The following is a 24544-nucleotide window of genomic DNA, read 5'->3' on the forward strand; positions in this document are numbered from 1 at the left end:
TCATTCGCTTAATTTTCGCCGACGCGATCACAACTGTAAAAAACAACTGCCGAAGTTCTCGCACCGTATTTTAACTGTTAACAATTCAAAAGTGTCCAGTGTGTCTATCGTTATTTGAATGCTATTATTAACTGTACATGTGCTAACTTATTTCATTGGAAAGCAATCTACAGGTGAGTGGCCTCTGAACCTCGAGTGCAATCTGGTTTGATCCAGTGCAAGATCCCTTTTTTCGCCACTGCGCAATTGCACCAACAGCAACTTGCGCAGAGCTCTTTTGTTGCTTTTCCCTCGCGCTTTGTACCTCTTCTTTTTCCCGTAACAAAGTGCAGATCAGTGTGTATGTACGCATTATATGAACTTTGTGTGGTGGTACATTGTACATATGATACACACATAAAGTATGTACTTGAATGTAATTTGAATGCCCTAACGGAGTTGAAAGTGCTGTCAGCGACTATCTAAATTTCTTTAATATGCATATCTATACTCACCTCAACGTACATGAATATTTAGGTATTTAACGCTTTAGTTGCGGCGAACTTAAAGACATACATACATGTTTATGTGTGTGTGTAGTTTCAATGATCATTTTTGATTTGATCATTTAAAATGATTTAATTTTTATATATTATCATTTAAATATGGCAGCAATATACAAACATACATACATATTTCGCTTCACAAAGTTGTGCAAAACGCAACGGGTATATTTTCAAATATCCTGCCCATTTGACTTTAGCAAAAGTACATACAGTTTGTCAAGAAACTGTTTACACACTGTGAAATAAGTTGAATTTTTGACTTTAAAGCTAAAAATTAAGGGTTTTTTGCTTAATTAAACGCAATTTTTTTATAAAATATAATTAAACAATATTTATTTTACTTATAAATCAAAAAAAAAATTAAAAATATTAAATATACAAGAAAATAAACAACAAAATCCAAGTTTACACACTTTTGAGACTGTCAAGAAACTCTTTACATATTTTGTTTTCCTACTTTGTTTTGTTCTTTTTCTTAGAACGAACTCGATTTTTCCGTTATTTTTGGCTTTGCATTGCTTTTTACAACGCTTCTAATGAAATTTGTTGACTTTGCTTGTGAAATTTTGCTAATCAAACGTGCTTAAAGCGAATTATTTTTATAAATTATATTTAATTTATTTTTTGATTTATAAGTAAAATAAATATTGTTTAATTATATTTTATAAAAAAATGGCGTTTAATTAAGCAAAAAACCCTTATTTTTTAGCTTTAAAGTGCGCGATTATTAATTTGTATATCTGGTTTTATTTTTTTTGTTTCTTTTTTGCAGAGCTTTAGTTGTGATACCCCATTTAGTTTCTGTAACATTTTTAATTTCTTTCGAGTCCGAAACAACAGAATTTTAAAATGGTGAACAACACTGTTGATACTGAAGGTAAGTTTTATTTATCTGCTAAGGATTATATTTTATTTTGTTTTGGTCAGCAGTATTGTTTTATTGTACTTTTTATGAATTTAACAGCTTTTGCAAATACCATTTATTGTATTAAAAATAAGTTAAATTTATTTATATAAAAAAAAACCTGTTCTTTTATTACATGTTATTATATTCTTACTCAACTGATTCGAAACTTATTATATTCAGTACAGGAGTCGTCCGGTATTGATTTTTCCGTTAGATTTTCAGAACCGTCTCATTTTGTCTTATTTAGTTCAAATAGCAAATATCGTTGCAAAATACAGAAACCCAAGTTGTTAGTGAGTTTTCAGCCGGGGAGACTGCTGAGACTATGACATGTTTCGGAGGCACATGACAGGAATACATAATGATTCGAACAACTCGGGAACTAGAAGAGGGTCTACAACTCGCACACCATGTTTGCACGTTCCTTCACTGCATTTGTATTTCGGGTTGAACTTTGTGTACTTTCCCAAGGAGTCATTTAGTTGAAGCCAATCTTATTTTGTTAAAGTACATTTAGAAGAGTAACTAATTAAGTTTTGTTAATATTTTATGTTTTGATTCTTGGTAAATGGTCAACAACGTCAGTTTCTCTCAAAAAGAGGTCATGCTTTAAAGATTTACCATTAAGCTTAATTGTTTGTACACATATTTTGTTTTAAATTATTGTCAGAGCTCTTTAAGCCGAAGTCATTTGCCTAATCCATAATAAAATCCATACGCTTGCGTTTATCGTTCTCCTCATCCTGAATTCTGATGATGATGACGGCTTTGGCGGAAACGGACCCCGGAATCATTAACCGCATATTTAGCGGTGGCATTTGTGTATTATGGCATTGTAATTACCAACAGCAATCCCCTTGTGTGGGCCAAGAGTTGGGGAACTTGCTCCTTTTGACTTTGCGACATTTGCCAATAAATTCATAACTGATTTATTGCTGTTGAGTTTCGCAGACGGAATATTTTGATTTCGCGGTGTGCTTGTGCTGCTCATTGATTTGTTATTTCCATCAAATTGCATTAATTTTTGATTGACAAGCATATAAAGAGAAGTCAAATATATGGACAGTTTGTGGCACCACCGTATGATTTAAAAACCAATAAATGCCTTCAAGTGGCATTGGATAGTGTAAATAGGAGCAGTTAGGAAAGCATTTCTAATTGCACCTAACAACTAACATAAAACGATTACGCAGCAAATGTACGGTTAGCCACACAACTTCGTTGTCCTTGCGCAATACCGAGCGATTTACTCCGGAAAAGGTTAATAATGCAGCAAATCGTGGCAGCGAACTTTGCCTGCACTCGCATTGCAACGCTAACGCCGGAGACCTACATAAAGGCCGTTAATAAATGTCAGTTGTTGCCACACTCACAGCAAAAAAGGGTGCAGTGGGGGGAAAATCGTTATCATTATATACAATTTCGTAGGAAGGACGAGAAGGGAGCTGTCCTGTCCTGTCCCCCCCGACAGCGAAAAAAAGGCAGAGAGGAGGCATACTATGTGCGCGAACACTTTTCGCAAAAGTTTATTGAACCGGAAGTTGAGTGGCGGTTCCGCCAGTGAAATGCGGCAACAATGCGGCGCATCCAGGACAAGGAACCACTCCGGCCGCAATTCTGTCCCAAGGCTCCGGTCATGTGTCTGCTGCATGTCTGTACCGCAAGCGTGGATCAGGATTTTGCTACGCTAAGTTTGCTCCTCCTCGGGAAATCATATTTTTCTGAAATTTCAAAGTCCAAGTCCGAAAATGGCAGGCGATGAGTTCTCCACCGATTTCGCTTACCAATTCTGGCATTACTTATTCATATGAAGGCGGAGTCTGTGTCTGTGATTTTGGGGGGTTGGAACTTCATCGGTTGTCACCAGAAGGCCTCGTTTATTGCTTGGTCCTCCACTTCAAGGAGATGTCCTGAGGCCACGTAATTGTTGTTTAAGTGATGCAAATGACAGCTGAAAGCACAAAAGTTCGGATGGATGGAGTTAAGTAAGTTGCTAATGTAAAAAAAAGGAGCTAAGTTTATTAGAAATTTTGGTATGGAGCTTGTAGCGCAGATCCAAGGGAATTTTATTTTCGTTTTTAAAGACTTTTAAGAACGCATTTAGGTATTCATTTCAACAATGTACGCGTGTCCAGCCTTCTGCACCCATAAAAATGCGTATAACATAAAATTGAGAAGCGAGCACTTACGGCATCCTTAAAATCCTTTCGCAATTACTCGGCCACCAAACACCTTTATATACGTTTTAATGCCCAGCAGACAACGTCTAGACTGAACAGGAGAGCAACCTGCAGGATGATGATACTGCTTTTTAAAGCGGGAAAAGGCCTTAACTTTTAAAGAATCATTTTATTGGTAGAATTGAAAAGCTCAACTACCTTTTGCTAAATGTTGAATATTGTTCGTAAATAGGTCGTTAATAAGGGGTGGTAAATACTTAATTGGCTAGATCGACTGCACTGTTTTTGCCAATCAAGAAGCGTTGAAAATGTCTCCTTTCCCCCCTGCACAAACTCAATTTTATTCTACGAGCACCGTTCCGTCTATAGAGACTAGCATTTGGTCCACGAAGACCCATGGGGCATTGAATTTAATTTGTGAACTCGATTTTCGTCTCTGCAATTCATTTCCTACCCATTCCGAAAGTTCAAAAGGCCATGCTACAAGTGGCATAGGGGAAAGCGACAGGAGCCAACTGCCATTTGGGGTTGAAGGTGAATTGAAGCTGAATTGAAGCTGAAATTGAGCACCCCCTCAACTCACTTTCTTTTATCCTTTTCCGCTCGCTCCTTAACTTACGTGTGCAAATGTATTAATAATGATGTGTGTGCATCACGCACGGTGTGCAGAACGAACTCCGCGTAAAGCGTCACATGTGCAAAGGGAATTGCTTGGAGGATTGGTGGGCATATGGTGGTCATTACATTGGGGAACTGGTGCTTGAGTTCTCACTGCTGCCTGCCCATTCGCAATTTAAATTCGAATAGATTCTGCACTACGAGAAACAAGGTTCTGGGTCCTTTAGAAAAATAGTTCAATATAACTAATCACAAAACCAACATTTCGACTAGTCACATTTTACTTTAAGCAAAACTCCATAAGTAAACACTCTTATGTCGACTAGTGTATAATTTGTATTGTGATAACATTGAAACAGCAAGGCAGTGTTTTAGTGAGCTGCTTCCTGTCGTTTTTGCGGCTTCTGTTGGTGGAACACTACACACTTACAGGTGATTCAACCCCTAAAAGCACAAGCAAACATCCCCCATAAAAAATTCTATACAAGTTTAGCGGCTGAAGGAAACTAGAAAAAGTAATTCGAATAATATTTAATGCTTCCATCGAAAGAACAGCGAATCAACTATTCCTAATAACCTTCATAATGTATATAAACTTTTGCCAAGAGGATGATATTTTGATCATGTTTCTGAAGCCCCAAATTCATCAACGATGTGTAGGCATATGTGCCAAAGCTCCAGGGGTCTCAACGGTGAAACAGACAGATATCATCACCCTCGACACTGCAATTGCCAGACTGCGCCAACGTTGATGGGTAGCACGTAAATTTCTCCAGTGACATAAACAGAAATTTTCCAGCATCCGTCGCACTAACTTGGAACACAACACTAGGAAGGAAAGAGAAAGGCAGTGGTGTGTGCGAATAAATTCTGTTGCTCTTTCCACCTATAAAATGTTATGTGCACATACAAGACTGACTTTAAACAATATACGAGACGGTTTAAAATGAGGCTGCACCTCGCAATTTCCACGGAAGATGGGCATTAAAAATATAAAAAAGAACAGAAAAGTCGTGGAACACGGCAGGATATAAAACATATTTGACGCAGTGTGGCTTGTGCCCAAGAATTTGATTTGCACAGCCTCCTCGTCGACGTTAAGCTGTTGCGCCTTAAATCGCCAGCAAATTTATTCGACCTGCTTACGGCGGTGAGCATACAAAGGATAACCCTTTTGGACTCTGAACCCTGATCCCCTGCGTATTGCTCCTGCAAAATCCTTCTGCCCAGCGAGCGCCCTTTATGCGTATTAAAAAGGGCAGAACATAGAAAGGGGAAAAACGTTTGATTTTCAAGTGTTGCGCTTGTCATTGTGGGCAACAAAACGTTTTAACATTATTAAAAAAAAGGGGAATTGAAGATAACGGCGGCAGATAGACTTAGCAGGTGTAACGTGAAATATACCAAAAATCGCTTAACAAATTAACTTTTTTAAAGATATGACGACGAACGTGCATATGTATGTACATCCAAAAATATTAAATCGTTTTTGCAGGACATTTAATAAGCAGAATAATGGGTATATGCTAGTCGACTAAAGCGTGTTGTCTGGTTAGGCTAGTCCCAAGAGCTTGGACTTTCTAGTCTAATGGCTAATGTATGTCCACATATGCATGGTAGAATCATATTATTCCTATATCGGTACGAATCATGGTGGTCGCTTTGAGACCAGATTCGTCATCTTCGTTGCGTCTAAACAAATTATTTTATAAGTTCCAACATTTCCGCACTTCTTAGACTTAAAGTGACTTACTTCACGAATCGCACGTTTATTAAAGCTTTGAAATGTTTATAATCGTTGCCGTCGTCTGGATCTCAAGTGGTTTTCTTTGCTTCCATCAACTCCGGTTCTATGTACTCAAGCTTAGGCATTTCATATTGGGTGGTATGAGATTGGCAACGACGTCCTAAAAAAATCAGCAGCCATTGAATCCTTTTGATAGCATCGCACCCGAAGAGTGTGAAATCAACAATGTGGGTGGCGTAGCTAGCATTCTGAGGACTTGCAGTCAGAAGTTTTTTGAGATGCAGAAGGGAAAGGAAAATCAATAGCTAGGCGACGGGAAAAAACAGAGTTTGCAGTGGCTGCCACACCCAATATCGAATTACGCCATTACCAATAGAGCCTCATGCCCACAAGCCGCCCAACAAACACAAAAGGAAATGCCAACGGCCAAAGCCGCAGTTGTCGTCTTAAAGCGAACCGAACTTCCGCAAGATATTTTATCCTTTTGATCTCTTCATTATCGGACGCCCCAGCTGGTGTTGCCTTACGCAAAAGTGGTGCCGTCGACGACTACGAGGTGATGACCCGCGATTCATATACCCGATAAACTGCAATAGTGTCCTACAACGTTGTCCTTGCTGCGGCTCCTCGTCCCTACAAGCATGTCAAGAAGCATACATTGGCTGCATTGTCTGATACCGGCAATTTGGGTTTGCAGTTACAGCCGGAACAGACGCTCGTTGTGAACTTGAATCCATAAAATACACTTGGAAAAATGTGGAGATCATTAGATGATAATATCAGATGTTTTTTTTAGATTGTTAGTATGCTGAATGGAAAGGGATTAGTCGAGCAGCTCGACTATCACATACCCATTACTCAGCTCATATGTTACAGAAATGTGCATTGTTAATAAATTGCAATGTAAAAGTATTTCAGATATAAACACCCGCAGTGACTAATGAAACCCTGATCAAACAAAACACAGCCCTCTCGAGCAAAAGTAGAACGGCTCGAAGTTTGGAATCAAATATTAAGTGCTGAATGGTTGTGTGATATACATATGCTATATAGTATATACTATATGTTGGTTGCATGGTTAGCTGAGGGACTTGTTCCTATAATGTGCCCCAAACATGCAATTGAACTTCAACCGCTGCTGCTCAGCTGTTCATTTTGCACTACCTGTCGCCTACAGGAGGCGGGGAGGAGGGGGGGGGGTAAATCGATTGGGGGAGTCACTACATGCACTACTGCCGGGGGTTGTAGCTTTAGGAGTAGTATTCAGCAACGACAGCCCACGACGACGAGACTACTAAAACGACGACGAGGCTGGCGACGACGGCGACAGTTGTTATTACAAACATTTTAGTTGCGCCTTTTTTGGATACTGAAGGCATCGAGGGGTGTCCACGTGGGTGGGGAGGAATGGGGAGTGGAGTGCACGGGGGGGGGCCCTGTGAGTCATGCATTGGGGCAATAACAAAATAAGTCGTCAGCAGACTGCGAATCTATACAGAAATTGTGTGCGTACTTGGACAAAAATAGGAGAGATTAGCAGGTCGTGATTCAAAATTATTTTTAATATTAATATGTATTTTAATTTTATGTTTTATTTTTTTAATGTGTGCATATAGATTTATTTTAATTTAAACAGTGCTTTCAATGAATCAATTAAATCAGTTTGTTGAATTTAAAAGCTCGCTCTTTTTACGGACGGACAAAGAGATGGAGAGTTTATTGCTAAACCTATGCCCCGCGCCATATATAAATATATATTAACATGAGTTGGTAAACATATAAACTTTAAGAGAACCCATATTTGTTATGTCAAGAAGAAAAACCACGGACAGAGCTCTTCCCCTTGCACTCTTCCCTTGATTCACATTGTGATTCATCGGTCTTTTGCAGCGTGGTGAGTTCTGCTGCTGGCGCCGTTCTGCCATTTAAGTTGCGGCTCAATGTCCTTGTCAGCCTCATCGTGTCCTGGCTGACCGTTTCTGACGCTTGAATCAGCTAAGGAAATAAAACAAAATGTTGACCTCAATTTAAAATACAAAATCATTTAAATTTGAGTAGAAGAAAATAGAATAGGTTATATAAATCATGCTAAGTTTAAAATGATTTTCTATTAACGAAGGTTATTTTTTGTTAACTTAACTTCTAAAACAAGAAAATTTTAAAAAAGTTTGAAATTAGGAACCAAATAAACTTCACAAATGAATGTTCTCCTAAATCTTTAGTTTTTGCCCATAGTTACGAATTTGTCTCATCTCCAGTTTGGGGATTTGCCTACATTTTGAGTCATCGCTGTTTTATTTATTGTTCCTAGAGAGTTTTTCTGTTCATACTTCCTCGTACCGCTTTTTCTCTGCCGGCGTTCTCCAAATTTCTTCGCTCTCTCATTTTTGACGCTTAATTGAATTTAACATTATTCCAATATTCGAATTTTGACTAGATGTGCATTTTAAGAAACCACCAGGAAATTCAGCTCTTTTGTGAACTAAATGATCAATCATTGATGTAGTTTAAAATACTCAACTTCTTGTGCTTATTTTTCATATTTTCCAACACTTGTTTTTCGAATTTTTCAGAGTTAAATATTCGAAAAATCATGTTTCTAAATTGTTTTCTGATTCAAGTAATATTTGTTATAAAATCTTGAATTAAATTAAATTTTAAGTACCAAAAATTATATTTTTTCCAACGCTCCTAGTATTTTGTAAGTTTGTCAAGTGTGTTTTTAATAGTTCCGCTAGTGGCGGTGCATATTTGTTTGCTTTGGGTTAAGGTTCCAATGGGTCGGTATACAAAAAGCAGCCGGTTTTCCGAATGCATTTATGCGGCTCAGCGCGCCCTCTTCCGCTCTCCCAATCGATAGCTCTCAGTACGAACTGCTTCTCCGATTTTCGAGACTGCGCAGGCTTGGAATTTCGAAATCGACGCTATCGAAATTTCGAATTTCAAAACCAAGTGTTGTAGTCAGGCGATAGAATTTTATTTTTTTCCAAAAAACAATATTACCATGTAGATTTTAAGTTTGACATATTAAGATTGACATATTTGGCAGTGGCAAGTGCATTTAAAAATGCACCCCTACAAACACTCGAAGCTTTCTCTCTCTCCGCTCTCTTTGCGCTTGTGACTTGGGGGTGCTGTTGCCACACCCCCGCCAGTGCCCCCAAGGGTGGTGTGTCCTGTGTTCCGTGTCCTTTTGTGTGTGCACTGTCCTTGCCTTCCGACGACGCCGACGCCAAAACTCCGAATCCGAATCCGTTTGCGACGCCACGCTGGCGCCAGCAAAAAGTGGTCGTCAGTCGCTCGCCTGCTGCTGAAAAATTAACTTCGGCATAATTTAGTTGGTCTTTGTCTTTCGCTGTGCTCGTTACGAATCGTCGCCACCTTCTCTCGTTTTCACAGGACTCACTGGATTTAGGGCCGTGGCAACAATAACAATAACAAAAAGGCACATCGTCGCGCAATCAAATACAACAATTTTGTAGCATACTTTTCAGCTACACTGCTGCAATACGCATTACTCGAATCAATCAAGTTCAAATCAGCTCAGCAGCAAGTGGTTGCTCTCCCACTTGCAACACAAAAAAAATAACAAAAATCGAATCCAATTCGCGGTGCAACAAATTGATTTTTTGGGCTGGCGAGAGAAGCGAGAAACCGTCCGCGATATAAAATAAATAAAAAAAAAACACCGGCAACAAGCAGACCGACCACACATATCCCAGCAATCTACACTACCAGTTCTTTAGTTGTGTGAAAGAAAGCAGATCCCACGATGCTGATTGGATTAGTACGCGACTCGGTGATGCAGTGCTTCTGCCACACGTGCCGAGCACCTGGAATTCTGCCAGCGGGTAAGGATCAGCGGAGGGAATTGCGCATTGGAGTTCTGGTAACCGTTTGACCCAACAATCTGAAAGCTTACCCTTGATCCATCGGCAGTCCGTCCGTTAAACCCACAATGGGCCAGGCCTCCTAAAAATAGGCAATATGTATGTAGATCCATCTACAGCGAATGTGGATACACTGAAAGAAAGAAACTCGACCTTAATGAACATATCCTTTAGAACTAAGTATATTTTTATATTCTTTTCTTTAATTTATAAACTAATTTTGCCATAGATTTACTATTACGCCAGAGATCTATTGAAATTCAGTTGTGTAATATACAAAACGATAGAAAAATCTTGACGTAGAATGGTAAAATGGCACGGAAACGAGAAATAATATATAAAAACCCCAAGAAAAGGGGTAAGGGGCTGTGTAAGGAGTTTTTCCTTTTCTACATCGCTTGAGGCGCCACTCAGCCGGCGAACGGTGAGTCACCGTCGGTTTGGTTGGAGCTGGGTTTTAATTTGGGCAACACACATTGCCACCCCGGACTTTGCGAGCTCATTTCAATGGATTTAAATGTCTAGATTGCACACTTAGTTCAGGTTATGTGCTGATTTATACATGTTTATATTTATTTTTATTCTATTGGGATATTTAATCGCAGTAATCACCGCAAACAATGGCAAACACACACACACACATTAAGCAAAGTGATTGCGCAATATGCACACGGACCAACGAACACGAGGGAATGACGACAAAGGACGGCGTATATTGATTTATTGACAGCGCCGGGTCGGCTCTTATATATAAAAAAAAAGAAAAAACAATGAAAATGGCCGTGTGTATAGAGCAGCAAAGTCTGACGACATGCGAAATTGCCTATTTCGTTGGGTGGAATGGGTCACCACCGCCTTATAGAGAAGGACCTCTGAGGTGATTTGCCACAATGCATAACTTCTGGCTGTCATCGTTAACGTGACGATTGAGATGTTAACTTTATGAGCTGGATTCATTTGATATTAAATGCTGTGGCATTTACAAATATCCAAATAAATGGAGCTATAATATATATGGATTACTACAGAACAGATTCTCTGTCCACAAGAAATCGATTAACTATCAGATTGTAAGCAAAATCCCACGATTGATTAATGAGGCATCATCTCTATGCCTTCCAAACTTTTATCCATCACAATGCATCATTATGGCGAACTTCATTAGAGAAATGAATAATCCGTCAAGTAATTAGATAAATTACAAACGCCGTTCAGAAGCTGCATTAATAGCATTTAAGGCTTTTGAGTTTAAGGTAACATCTTCACAGATTCTTCCTTTGGGGCATAAATCAGTTTAAACAATATGGCACGACACAAAGACGCAGAGCCAAGGGTCATCTGCATAATTTGAGGCCGGTTAGGAAATTAATTTGGTTAAGTCACATTCAAATCTTGTCGAGAGAATGGCGACTAGCATCAGGATGATGCATTTTGAAGTGCATTGCATGGCAAGGGAATTTAGATGTGCATCTCATTAACAAAATGTCCTTGGGGCAACTGGATGCAAAATCAAGTTATGGCATAATAAGCATATATGTATATATTCCTGATTAAAATCACAATCTGTAAGTCCGCATGAGCATTAAAAGCATTCAGATGTTTTACCTATAATATTGATGTCATCAAATTGATCACTTTATTTTTAAAGAACTTTAAACACTTAATGTCCAATTAGTTGCCTACTATCTTTCTACTTTGCTTTGTCTATAACTCTAACTAGCTTTAGTTAATTAAATCACGTACAGTAGTGCGGCTTCCATTAACTCGATTGTTTCCATTGCGTTTTAGTTTCTCGCACTCTTCTTAACAGCTCATATAAGTGAGTTTTTTGCTTCCGTATTTTACCCGAGGCTTAAAGCAACTTTTTAACTCGGTTTACGAGGTATATATGTACATATATCTTATCACTACACGTTCAACTCTGACACGTACTAGCCGCATTTTTCCATATTATTCAAGCAGGAGGCTCCTGAGGTCCTTTTGTTTCCTCTCCCGCCATCGTCCTTTGCATGCGGCTCACGTAACAGACGCATACATAACATTACTTAATTTTCATTTCTTTAGTTGGCTTTCCATGCTTTCCGTCTCAGCTGTTTCGCAAATGTCGCCAAGAGAAAAAAAATTAATGAAGTTGCATATTTAGGCGAGTTTCTTCTTTTCCCAGAAGCATTCCAGATAAATTTGATCATTATTTTCGAGTATCGACAGCTTTATAACTAAATCATGTAAGAATAGCTGGACTATCAGATACTCATTGATAATTGCTAAGATATAAAACTGCATATTTTCTTTTTGGTGAGCAAAGATTCCAACACTGTGTTTGCTATGCGGAAAAGGACACTTCCGTCCATTAAATTCAAGCCCACTTGGGCAGGATTCTCGTGGGCTGCTGTTAAATAATTCATGGTTTGCATTCCCATTACGACAATCCAACCCCTTTGCCAGCAATCAAACACTTCAACAATGACACTGACATTCGCATATTCTGCTCGTTTTTTACTTGAAACACGTTTGAGATTTGTGAAGCTGGTGAAAAGTCGCTGGATTTTCGAAAAAAAAAAAACGTTTCTGAATAGCTAATATAAACATTTTTGGTCGAGAATTCTAAGGTCGGAAATCCGACTATGCTTAAAAGCTTTTTTTTCAGGAGTATTATGGGGTCAAACAGTTACCAAAAACTATTGAATAAGTTAATTGTATTCTAATAAGATCAAATATATTTTCTAAATCCAAAATGCGGCATTTATCTTTGGAACATGTGAATAGTGTCAAGAAGATCTGCGCCAATCAAGAAAAATAATAAGATTCGCTCCAAGCAGCCGCGTCTCAGCAAGAAAGTTAAATTTATTAGTAAGTATACAAATAACATATTATTATAACAAAAATGTGTTAGTAAATAAATAAAACATTTTACTCACATTTTAATTCCAAGTGATTGGATTGAGCACTTTAATTCTTAATTATGTTCTTACGTTAAATTTATTGTTCAACTATGCATGAAGCAGATAAAATGCACTTTCTGCAAAAAATGTGGAAATGTGAAATATGTAAAATGAATATGTGAAAAAGCAAACCATATATGGTTTTTATGAATACTCAATTTCAGAAAGTGAACCGCATAATTCAAGAGGCGGAAAATGGGTAAAAACGGGACATGCGCTGATAGTAAAACGCAGTGAAAATGACATCCACAAATGTCTCTAGCATGAGGGTGGGGGGTGCGGTGAAAGCTGCGGGAAATGAGAACTGCATGGGATTGGATAGAAGATTTGACCTCAAAATGGGCGACATGGGAAATCCGTGTGAAGTGGCAAAGGGTGCAGCTGTGGGGCATTGAGGACAAATGGTTATCTCGTTCAGTTTTCTACATTCGTTTAAAACATTCTACTGCAACGCTTCACAATTTATGAATTGCATAAGCATAAAGTGAACAGAAAACCGTCTTCTTGGTAACTGTTTCCACTCGATGTGGTTTTCATGAAACCTACCTAGTGAGATTCAGTACTTTGAATCGCCCTATCTGTGTGCTTTTAGCCACATTCCAATGTTACCAATGTTCAGGGCCCAAAGGGAACCAAAAATATTCGCATAAAGAAGAGGCAAAACTTGCTTGACATCTGCTGTCATGGATTTATGCGTATTCTATGTGTTGCTGGCAAATATTTTCATTGCTGTCCCGAGAAGAGTCAACAGTGGTCTTCTCCCTCAAAATTGTTATTTGTGTTTCAGGCGTTGTGTGCCTTACTAAAATCCAGAATGGTAGGCATTATCCTCATAAAAATTCCACATAAACCATTCCATTTTTTGAGGTGTGATGAATGCAAGCCTCTAGAATTCATCTTGACAATTCTATTTCTTGAAGTTGAGGTTTATATTTCAGCCATTCTTAACTTAAAAATCTATTAGTATAAATCAATCAAATACCAAAGGTATACTCGAATCCCTTCAATCAAAGGAGGGCATTTAATTAGATTGAAGTTCGTCATGGAAAGTTGTGCGGACCCTCGAATTGCGGCGCCACATTGACGACCGTTTTTGGTATCTGGTTCCGTAGGTTCAGTTTTAATTACCGCTGGCCATCCAATACAACCACGCACACACTAGTACAAATGTATATCCGACATAGCCGACGTGGCAGAAGGACTCTTGCCACACCTGCATGTTGGCGACTAATAAAGTAAACGACCACCGGCCATAAAACAATCTTGGCAAACAATACACCATCGCCATCGTCACGGGGGTTGAGCCGTCACAACCACAATGGTAAAAACTACGATGGCGAACCAACTAATTTAAACGCTCATAAAAACCGAACTACGAGACACGTATATGGGCGACTTAGTGGAAAAAATTGGATATATGCCCCATGTTCTGAGTCATGGTTATGAGGGAATCGTATTTGTGACAGTTAACGTAGGGCAACTTTAATTGTGCAACTTGTTAACAAAAATAGATAGGTAGCGGCTTGATTCCTTCTTCTTTTTAACTTCTCATTTTTTGCAATAATTTTAACACAGTAACGGGTATCGGATAGTCGAGTTACTTCTTTTTAAATGCTCTCAATTCTCAGTACGTTTTAAGCCCCCAGCATTGGAAGTACAGCAAATCATTTTAAAAGCAACAGTTGCTCGCCACAATTACCTGTAATTCTGCTTTTCCCCTGCCGAGTTCTTACCCCATAATCTCTAAATCCGGCGACGCCTTTCGTGGAAATTAGGCTTTCATTGTTCGGACTCAAGTAAATGCGCCTTCAATGCAAACACTATTTACTCTTGTTTTAAGCGACTCTTGTGCATCTCGGTATTGTAGTAGTTTTCACTCCCTCTGTTTCCCGTTTTTTTTTTTCGAGGGAACAATGGCTACTTAGACGGGGCTTTTATGTCGTTTCCTTCATTAAGCGCACATAAGTATGCTTTAGTTTTTCCTCTTTTGGATTGCCCTTCCTCTCTCTCTCTCGTTGTTTTTCCACACACACATCGGCACATTTGAGATGAGACGAATAAGTGTAGCGAATCTTTCTAGTTTTTGACCAAAAGGTATCACCCTTCCGAATGACGATAGATCTTAACAAATCTGGCTAAACAGCAAAGCCAATTTGAAACCTTTTTATTTTTAAAAGCGTGGTCTTTTAGAGCAACTAACATTTCACTCATACCAACAGGGTCCTTCATACTCGCTGTCAGTGCAAAGAAAACCAAAAAAAAAAAGAGGAAAATGTACATAACGCTGGGAAAACTATCGGAAAATCAATAGTGCATTAGCCTTTTCCATAGAAATTCCCATATATATGTATATATATACAGGTGAGGAAAAGGTGGTAGTTGTATAGCCATTTAGCCGCATTTCCAAGGCGATAAACTGCAGTGGCCAACAAATGTGCTTTGTTGTTGCCCGACTGACGTACTATTTCGTACTACAGCTATTTTTCTTCTTCTTACTTTTTGCAAATAAACACGTCACTGCGCCGTTTTCAGTTGGCGAAGAAGGCGAATATATAAGTTGTAGACATAGTATGTACAGGGTACATATAAGTTCGCGAATAAGTTTCTTTACATAATGCGAAAACTTTTAAGTGGGTGTAGTTGCCTCTTTTTTTTTCGTGTCTTGTGCCTGTTCCTGGCCAATACTTTAGACCCCAGGGAACCGCGAACAGACGGTTCGGCTAAAACCACCTAAAGCAGCACGTGCAGCGGCTTACCACGGTAAATGCCACAAAAAGGACCGGACCTGCCACATACAATAGTGTGAAATATTGAGATGGTTTTAAAAGCGTAACAATCAAAATGTAGCTTAAAAATATTTTAGAAAATATTTAAGATTAACTTGCGTCTTTCCTTTGCCTGGGCAAGTTGCAGTCTCTTTTAGACTCCCCTGCAAAATTCCTCTTTTGGTCATGGTAGCGACATTTGAGGCAATCAATGTCAGTCTGCGAGTCTGACTAAAAGTCACGTGCCACAGCTGAAAAATCAAGGGGCAACATTGTAGCTCGTTGTCGAACTTACAATTTATACTCTTTCAAGGAATATAACAAACATTCTGAAAACCGTATTTGATGTGTTTCTTATAGTATAATTGTATAGTGTCATAAAAAATATTATAAAAAATTTGTTTTTTTTAAGTATTCTCTGAAGTATATAGAATCCTTTGTATCTTATGGATTTGGTCGGAAATACTTTTCATTTTTGCAACATTCTTTTTGACGGCGCTTAATGAATTGCTTCGGTAGTTCGTTATTTTCAATATTTGCCATCTTTCTCATGAAAACATAATGTTTGGGCGGTACATATACATATACATACAAAAGAAATAGCAAAACTCAAACTCAAATAAAATTTCTGCGAAAACCGCATGCTACCATCTTAGTTCTACTTTGGCTGACTCATCAGCTGGTCGGTCCGTCCTCCTGGCGATATCGTCGTGCTCAGCTGGCAACCGAAAGCAATTAGGGTCCCCTCCAATTGACTGCTCCATCGGCGGGCGGGGCCAACGGAGGAATGAACGGTGGAGCCGTCGGAGGAGCAAGGGCTCCACTTGGCAGTCGTCTGTCGCCGGAAAGTTGCAACAACAATATGTGTGCATCGTTGGTAGCGACAGCCGCCGTTTGTTTTTCGGCTTTGCAGCACAGACCGAAAACTATGCTACACGATTCAAATAAAAAAAAAAACTACATATCCTGCAGGCCAGGCACAAATTGTGTGTGTGTGTGTGTGCGAGTGTAGCCAACATTTTTATGTCGCTTGTGGCCCGTTGCCGGCTTCCTCACACTTTTAGTCACTACTTTCAGTTGGCCAACGAATAGCTGCGCGACAACAGCTTTTTTAGAGAAACACGAAAAATTAGTGCTTTATAAAATATTCTATTCGTCGACTTGTGCATCCGTGTGCCTTTTACAATGGTGGCCATTAATTTGCATTTGAATAGTAAGTATAATTTAGTTTATTTACAACCTTTCATATCCGCCTCAATGGAAACGAAAATATACTTACTTTGACTAAATTGGAAAATGGGTGAAAACTCTTTGGCGTACGCTCTTCAAGCCATACTGCTGACTCATGCGAACAATTTAATTAAATGCAAATTAAAATGCTTTTAGGGATATTAAGAAAAGGCGACGACACAAAGTTCTTAAGGGCCTGTGAAAATTTCGTCCTCTTAGTTTTGAGCATATTTTCCATTTTCATTGCTCCGCATTTTCCGGCTGTGTGCCATAATTATTAAAGTGTAATTTCGTTTCGCCATTACACTTAAAACATCAAGAGCTACGCATTTCAGTCCAAGTGAGATTAACTTTTATTTATCCTACAGTTTTTAGTCAACAAAATATTTTGTCTAGGGGTCATATATTTATATCACATAGTGGTTAGAAATTCTATTTAACCAGACCTTTAACGCGAGCCATAATTTCTATTGAAATGGCTCTAGATTTTTAATTAAAACCGTCAAATGTCAACGGCTCTTTTCATTTGATTAATTTTGAAGACCCTTCTGTGAAATACATAAAAAAATGAAATACTCACAGGTGTACCACCTATTCGCTTTCTATTTCGCGTAATTTGCAAAAATGTAATTGAGGCCAACGTGTGGTACACATGTATGTTAGTGGATGCATTTTACGCTGCCTTTCATTATTATAATGATGCTTATTATTTTAACGAAAGCTTTTAGTTTCACCTAAAGTGCGGGAATGCCTGCGTAGAGTGGAACGGAAATTCATAATCAAAATATGGCCGTCTACCAATTGCAATGTATAAACAAAAAAGGCGAATGTTCTATTTAAGTTGTTCCAATTTTGCGACAAAAAAAGAAGTGGAAAAATCTTAAATCTCAAGCAAATTAATGATTATATGTGCAAACTCGTAAAAAATACAAATGCGAACATTTTAACTCGAATATGAATATAACACAAATAAAAGGGTTTAAGAAACGAAACTGTAAACGAAATAACTCATCGAAGCTATTGTATATGAAGTATATGCTATCTATTATGGCGGGTTATGCGTTGATATCATAAGATTACAAATTATGCAAAAACATGTTGTTTCTATAGCTACTTAATTGTACATTGTAATTGTAAGTAATTTATAAGGCCACAGAAATATACTCCGTCATAGAAACTTCTCGTCGTGCACGTGCTCCTATTTTTTCGGGATTTTCACAATTGTTGATAGAATCGAGTTGGCAGCGCCTTTTGGAGTTTAGCTTTCAGTCTCACTTTTTTGTTCGATATTCAATAGAAGTTTAGTCAAATAATTTTTCTTGTCGAGTAAAGGTGTTCATCAGTTGAAAGTGAAAAGTTGTGAAAAGAGTAAGTTGTTGAAACGAATAAAAAACACTGGCGAGGCCGCTCACATTTCAATTTTAAATAGGGTTCTCTAATATCATAAACAAAATTCAGCAAACTTTTGAGTCTTCACCAACGACGATTCTCTGCGCACAATTCGTATATAATATCATCCGTGCACGAATTCCATTGCCAGAATCACTTCAAGCACCCATGGCCCACCAGATGCGCAATCCGCCGGAGCGCCACTTTGGCCACCGCTGCGAGAACTGCAAGATATCCGATTTCCAGGGCCGCCGCTACACCTGCAGGTTCTGCGCGGAATACACTTTGTGCGGCAAGTGCTTCGATGCCAACCATCTGCCGGCATCGCCTCAGCATCGCTACTACCATCCGATGAGTGTGTACTATGCCTATGCCGAGTACCAGCTGTACTTCGGCGGCGAGCCATTCTGCGGTGATCACAAAGTGGCCCAGAGCTACAAATGTGCCCTGTGCGATGTTCGCGGCCTTTCTACCGCCCATTTGTTCATGCACCTGCTGCAGGAGCATCGCGACCACCGTGACCACGATGCCTACTTGTCGTTGGTCAATACTCTCTATATAGCGGACAACGGAATGGAGCAACAGGTGCCAGTACCGCAACCTTCTAGCCAAACGCGCTCGACTCGTTCTCGCAATTTAGCAAGCGTTCGACCGGTAGCCGGTGGCAACACGCGAAGCGAACAGCGGACCGAGCAGGTATTTGATTCCGCATTAAGCCTGGCCCTAATGGTTGTGCAGCTGGACAATATGGATTCAACTGCCGCCGACTTTCCTGAACGCTGCTATGAGATACTGCAGCAGACTGAAACTGTGCTTATGCAGCACAGAAGTTCCAGAGTGCCGGACATGGAGGCGATTGAGTCTTTTGTGCGCGTCATCGAAGATCAGGTTGTGACTAGCATGGCCGATCGTCGTCAGCGTCTGGGCGCCTCATCATCCTCACTACATCGGCTGACCCGCATTGAGGCAATCTCTCCTGGTACTAATACAGCGTTAGCTATGGGTATGCGTGCTGCCATGCCCGTTTTGGTTGACCAGCCGACAACAATGGTGCGCAGGCAGACGGCTAGGCGTACTGGAGAGCCTATCGGGATAGCCCTTCAATCGGCGGTGGCTTCGTCTTCTAGGAGCGGAAAAGCGGGGTCCAGCTCTGGGGTAGCCAAGGCACAAACGAAGACGCAAGGAGATCAGCCCACCAAGAAGGTGTCAACTGTCATTACTTCCCCACTCAAGGATAAGCGCTTTTTGTGCTCGAAATTGGTGAGCGGAAATGGCCAAAAGTGGGAAAGCAAATTGCTCAAAGCTACCTTTACCGAGGCAATGTTCTGTTCGATGTTGGCAGACGAAGAGCTGTTCCAGCCGCCAATTGGACTGCCCTGGACTGCGAATTTCATGTTGGACGCAGTCGAGCCATCAGGCAGTGTAAAATCAAATGGGAAACTATTGCTGTATCCTGTTAAGACCAAGGAATTGATGGAACGCTTCTACAGGGGTCTCGCCGAGTACAAAACTTGGATTGGTTATCAGACCGAACCAACTGCCGAAAGCAAGGCAACTGAACTCCCATCCGCTTCCACCAGCTCGGCTTATTTCACAGTTTTGGGCGATATCCCATATGCGGATTCCGGATCGGATGATTTGGAAAGTAATGCATCAGAAGAAATGGCCAGCGATTTGCATGGCGAAGGAAACAGCGATGATTTAGCCGGATTGGAGGAGGACAAGGAAAGCGGCGAGGAAGAAAACGGTGATGAGGACGATGGAGCTTCGGATTCCGATTTCTCTGAGTCAGCCATTTCTCAAATCACCGACTTCATAGATATGGTCATCCAGGACGAATAGGCGGGGCACCCAGCATTTGTAGGAAATAAGCCTCGGTATTTTCATAATTACATATGCATATGTAGTATTTTGAAATAAACATTTCTAAAAGAAAATGACCAAACGATCTGGATGTTTCCTCAGGTTTTTCCATTTCATAGGAAGCTTTTCTCGGATATTTCTCTGGCTAGTGGAAGATGATTTACAAAATCTTATTTGCACATCTAGTAGGCAGCGCTTTTCCATTTTATTCCGGTCTACAGTTGTCTCTATTTGTTATTGCAAAACATTTCTCCGACATCTGAGAACAAAATATAAATAAAGCATTAAACATTTTTCGATAAACCCAGTAACGACGCCAAATTGAACTTCGATCAGTCATTTGATCATATCATTTAAAATGGGTTGCAATTTCTCTGCTTTACCGACCAAATGTAAGGGTTGCGGGCAAATTCGCGCTGACTTTGACCGACGGTACGGTTGCAGTGAGTGCGGATCTGAGGTAATGTACTGCGGCCAGTGTTTTGATGAGGGCCGAAATCAGCACACTGAGACGCACAAGGACGACCGCCGCATTAAGATTATCTACCATCGGTCCTTTCTTGACAAATTCTTCAGCGGCGAGAAGCTGCTAAACGGCGATGCTTCAAAAAGCTACAATTGCGTTTTTTGTAAGAAGAGATTTAGCGCCGAGGAGTTGCAGTTGCACTTGTCCGAGATGCACTCGAATCCCGCGGATGCGTCAGCGTTGACGGTCATGCTGGAAAGGATGAGGCAGGAAGATTTGGAGAACAGAATTGGTGAGATATGGCAACATTTTGGGTAAACAATCTATGCACACTCATTGTGATTGCCTAAAAGCTTTTGTCACCATTGACACTCCATAATAATAGCAAATTATGTGTCAAAATATGGTTATGGATACATATAAAAGGTGTCCACTGTCGGCTGTCGTGGCAACATCTTCAAGTATCGTTATCCCTCTTGTTCAATGATTGTATACATATACATATTTTTGTTTTGACAAATCATTTTTCGCTTCGTTGGTTGTCCAGCATTCCATTTGATGGATTTGTCTACAAGTTAGATAATGAGAATGTCAAGATATCGATTTTAGGTGATTATATTTCGATGTAACACTAAATTCGTATTGTTTAACTTATTGGCCAAAAGAACAACATTTAAGTTTAGTTTTTAAGGGGGTGGAAGTGTAAAAATGACGTCATGTTGTTTTGATGGGGGGAAAGCCAAGTCGAGGGTTGAACCACGAGGTTCACCCTTAACCGCAACTATTCGATGCACCCCAAGTGCAAAAATATTGAATTACTATAAGTCTCCCTTTGCTTTCCTTCCTCCTCCACAGCCACAGAGATTCGCTGCCAGGAGAAGTCCCGCGGGGGATTGAGCTATGAGGTCATCCTGGCCGAACCGGCACCCAATGTGGCCGTTCCAAAACGACCGGTCACCCCTGGCAAGAACGTTAGCGTCGAGGAGATTGAGCAGAAACTTAAGGCGGCCGAGGAACGTCGCATTGTAAGTACATAAATTAAAGAATTAAAGTTGTTGTAAAGCAAGTGAAATCTTGTTTCCCCAGTCTCTAGAAGCCAAGAAGATGGCTGACATCTCCACTAAGCTGGCTAAAGTCGAGGAGGCGACTCGCAAAAAGGATGAGATCACCAATGAGTTTATTACTCAGACCAAGGAGCAGCTGGAGTCGAAAATGGAGCTGCATGTGGAGAAGCGAGAGGCCATCATCAGTGACATGAAGGAGAAGCTAAAGGTAGGCTACCAAACCTATTGCATCCCATAGTATATTCCCAACTAACCAAGTATTTTCTTCCGTTTAACGAAAGATCCATGCCCAGGATATCGAAAAGACGCGTGAGACTCTTGAGCAGCAGAAGGCCAACGAGCAGAAGGCAATCGAGGAAAAGTTGAAGATTGCTCAGTCTCTTCGCGATGAGAATATCAAGAAAATGTTGGATCGCCTAAAGGAGCATGTGAGTCTATAGCATGGCCAAAAGTTTTCATTAAATCTAGTTTATGATTAGATGTATGTAATTATAATATTCAATACCCAAGATCCCATAAGTCTCAACAATTACTTTATAAACATTACATTAACTTACATTCATTGCTGGAATATAAAATTGAAATGACACATCATTTTGACTGGACTAGCAAACTGGTTAACATTTAGTTAGTCATTGAGTGTACGAACTATAAATAAGTTATCATGCGTTCATATAATTTTGGTTTTTCATTTCTCTTATATCCTCTCATTTAGAACACAATCAAAATTGCCGAAATCAAATCGCAGAACGATCAATTGGAATGTCAAAAGATCGAGGAGAAAGCGCGCATTTATGAGAACAAATTGTTCGCCGCCGAGCAGAAACGCGAAAAGGAATTGCAAAAAAAAATTGAAAAAGTTCAAAAACTCGTACGTGTTGTTCCCCCCCACTGAAAGCGACAATTTGCCCTATTGTTTGAGTAGCACTTGGCAGTAGTTGCACATCTCCATTCGCAAACGAATATTAATCCTTGATTGCTTTCCTTTCTTTCAGGAACGTCGCGCTGAGCTCGTGCGCCAGAACAAGGCCCAGGCCCAGGATTTGGATGGTCAGCAGAGCGCCATTGCCTCCTCAGGCTAAGTGGAGAACGATCCTGCATCGAGAGCTGTGCTCACCCACTGCAAACATGGTTACAAGGCGACTACAAAAAGAACAGCAACACTGCATAATACACCAACACATATTTAAGCAAGAAAACCCTTAAAACTGAAAACGATTTCTCAAAATTTCCAAGTATTATGAAAGCAAACGAAGCGAAGGGCAAGGGCAAAGTCTCAAGATACCGCTGAGCGAGTTTTCTCACGAGCTCTATAATGAAACACGAATAAGCTACTATAAAGCGAAAAGAAATGAATGCTTACGGCAAGTTAATGCAAAAAAAAAATTAGTAAAGGAAATCTACATTTAAACTTAAAAGCCCAGGCAGAAAAGCCTATGCAAGTTGAATGCATGCCTGTCATTTAAAATTTCAAATTCTTTTAAAAGTTCACGTTGATTTCAGTTGAAAGTTTAAAACACTTTTTACCTTGAGTTCCAAGAATGTTATATTCGTTTTGGATTCATTATTTTCAAAGTCTTAGTCTTGAATGTTCAAGTTTTTTTTTTTTTTTAATTACTGTGGCATCGACTGAGGTATTCTCAAAATAATAAGCACGCTGTATTTGCATCTATGAATGGCTTTCGCGAGTAAAAATTTGAAAATGTTTTTAATTAAGTTAATGTATACTTTAGTGGTAATTTTAATTTACTAACTTGCAACAACATGATACATATACATGCTGAATATAGTTTTACACTAACAAATAATTTGTTCTTATAAGTTTCGCATTTTCTATCTATAAAATAAATGTCTAACAGAAAAAATACATAAGAAATGCTTATACAATTCAATAAAATCAAATACCATGTAAAACACACGAAACGCATTTTTCCTTTATTTACATACAACACAAACACTAAAAACGCTGATATAGACATTAATATAAATGGAAGGAAACTACGTATAAGCATACATTAATGTGTGTAATATTATATGGAAATGCATATTTTGTCTAACGTCGGGTTATTTTTAGAAATGGGTTTAAGAGGAGAGTGAATGTGGGGGTTATAATAAAAAAAAAAAAAAGTATTTAGGGCAAACCAAATGGAATATTTAGGAAAATTTTTTCCAAAAACCTGCGAGTTATTTTTAATTTTGCACCAAAGGGCGCTTTAAAGATTAGCTTAAATTTAAATCTTATATCGTTATATATGTATGTGTACTCGTGTAAACCTATGGCTTCTACAAATGAATATCAATAACATAAATCTCTTAATAAAAATGTGCATTGGCAAAACAATTTAACACGCACAGGACACCAAATTACCCAGACACGAAAACTTTCAAGCATACTCAAGAAAAAACGAACAAAATATAAACGCAAAGCATAAAATGCTTTGATATTTACTCAATTTATGATATATTAATGTCTAATCCAATGCAATAATCAGCCGAAACATTTTTTGAGTATTGAGAGTAGGAAAGGGTTACAATTTTGAACGATTGATTAAAATACTCACTTTCTAGGTTCACGCATAATTTAAGTTCATATAAGCCACAAATAACTGACCATATGCGAGCAAAAATACTTATAACAATTGTATAATAAAAGTGCATTAAACAAATAAATGCAATATTTATAATTGGTGGATGCTGTTTTCTTCTAAATTAACATTTTTCCTCTTTGCTGGTGTGTTGGGTTTTCGGACTTTAATATGGTACACATATATTTGATATTTCCATTTCAAATTTTAACGCTTCTAGCCATATACATTTTTCTTAAATTTTTAAAATTTAGGTATGATTTAAATTGTTTCACTCCTAAAAATTCCACAAAGATAAGATACAAATGGAAATGGAACAGTGGTTGTGGTCTCGGGTAAGTTCTTGATAGTCA

General features: G+C 39.2%; 2 protein-coding genes across 6 annotated transcripts, besides 2 other annotated features; both read left to right on the top strand.

The window, feature by feature from the left end:
- On the top strand, positions 1-24277 carry stai (stathmin). Of its 5 annotated transcripts, NM_001273193.1 has the most exons (9): positions 1-173; positions 1318-1422; positions 9397-9848; positions 12654-12737; positions 21398-21567; positions 21629-21814; positions 21888-22034; positions 22322-22477; positions 22602-23523. In NM_001273193.1, the coding sequence occupies exons 3-9, from the start codon at positions 9770-9772 to the stop codon at positions 22686-22688; spliced, it is 909 nt and encodes a 302-aa protein (NP_001260122.1). In that variant the 5' UTR covers positions 1-173; positions 1318-1422; positions 9397-9769; the 3' UTR covers positions 22689-23523. The 5 variants fall into 5 exon arrangements, with proteins under 5 accessions (NP_001260122.1, NP_723156.1, NP_723157.1 ...); NM_164682.3 differs by lacking the exons at positions 9397-9848; positions 12654-12737; NM_164683.3 differs by lacking the exons at positions 1-173; positions 1318-1422 and having other exon boundaries at positions 9291-9848; positions 22602-24277.
- Positions 755-1263: a mobile genetic element.
- Positions 6822-6861: a mobile genetic element.
- CG31642 (uncharacterized protein) lies at positions 18136-20146 on the top strand. Its single transcript, NM_164685.2, has 2 exons — positions 18136-18192; positions 18254-20146. Exon 2 carries the CDS (start codon positions 18382-18384, stop codon positions 20053-20055), a length of 1674 nt encoding a protein of 557 aa, NP_723159.1. The 5' UTR covers positions 18136-18192; positions 18254-18381; the 3' UTR covers positions 20056-20146.
- Positions 24278-24544: the final 267 nt, after the last annotated feature.

The sequence above is a fragment of the Drosophila melanogaster genome, chromosome 2L (genome assembly GCF_000001215.4).
Source record: "Drosophila melanogaster chromosome 2L".
Taxonomy (NCBI): Eukaryota; Metazoa; Arthropoda; class Insecta; order Diptera; family Drosophilidae; genus Drosophila; species Drosophila melanogaster.

Bases quoted from the DNA above. Each gene is read 5' to 3' on its own strand.
- CG31642 (NM_164685.2), top strand. From the start codon at position 18,382: ATGGCCCACCAGATGCGCAATCCGCCGGAGCGCCACTTTGGCCACCGC.
- stai (NM_001258983.2), top strand. From the start codon at position 20,435: ATGGGTTGCAATTTCTCTGCTTTACCGACCAAATGTAAGGGTTGCGGG. The intron at 21,568-21,628 runs GTAAGTACATAA...TTGTTTCCCCAG, and splicing joins CGGCCGAGGAACGTCGCATT to TCTCTAGAAGCCAAGAAGAT. The intron at 22,478-22,601 runs GTACGTGTTGTT...CCTTTCTTTCAG, and splicing joins TTGAAAAAGTTCAAAAACTC to GAACGTCGCGCTGAGCTCGT.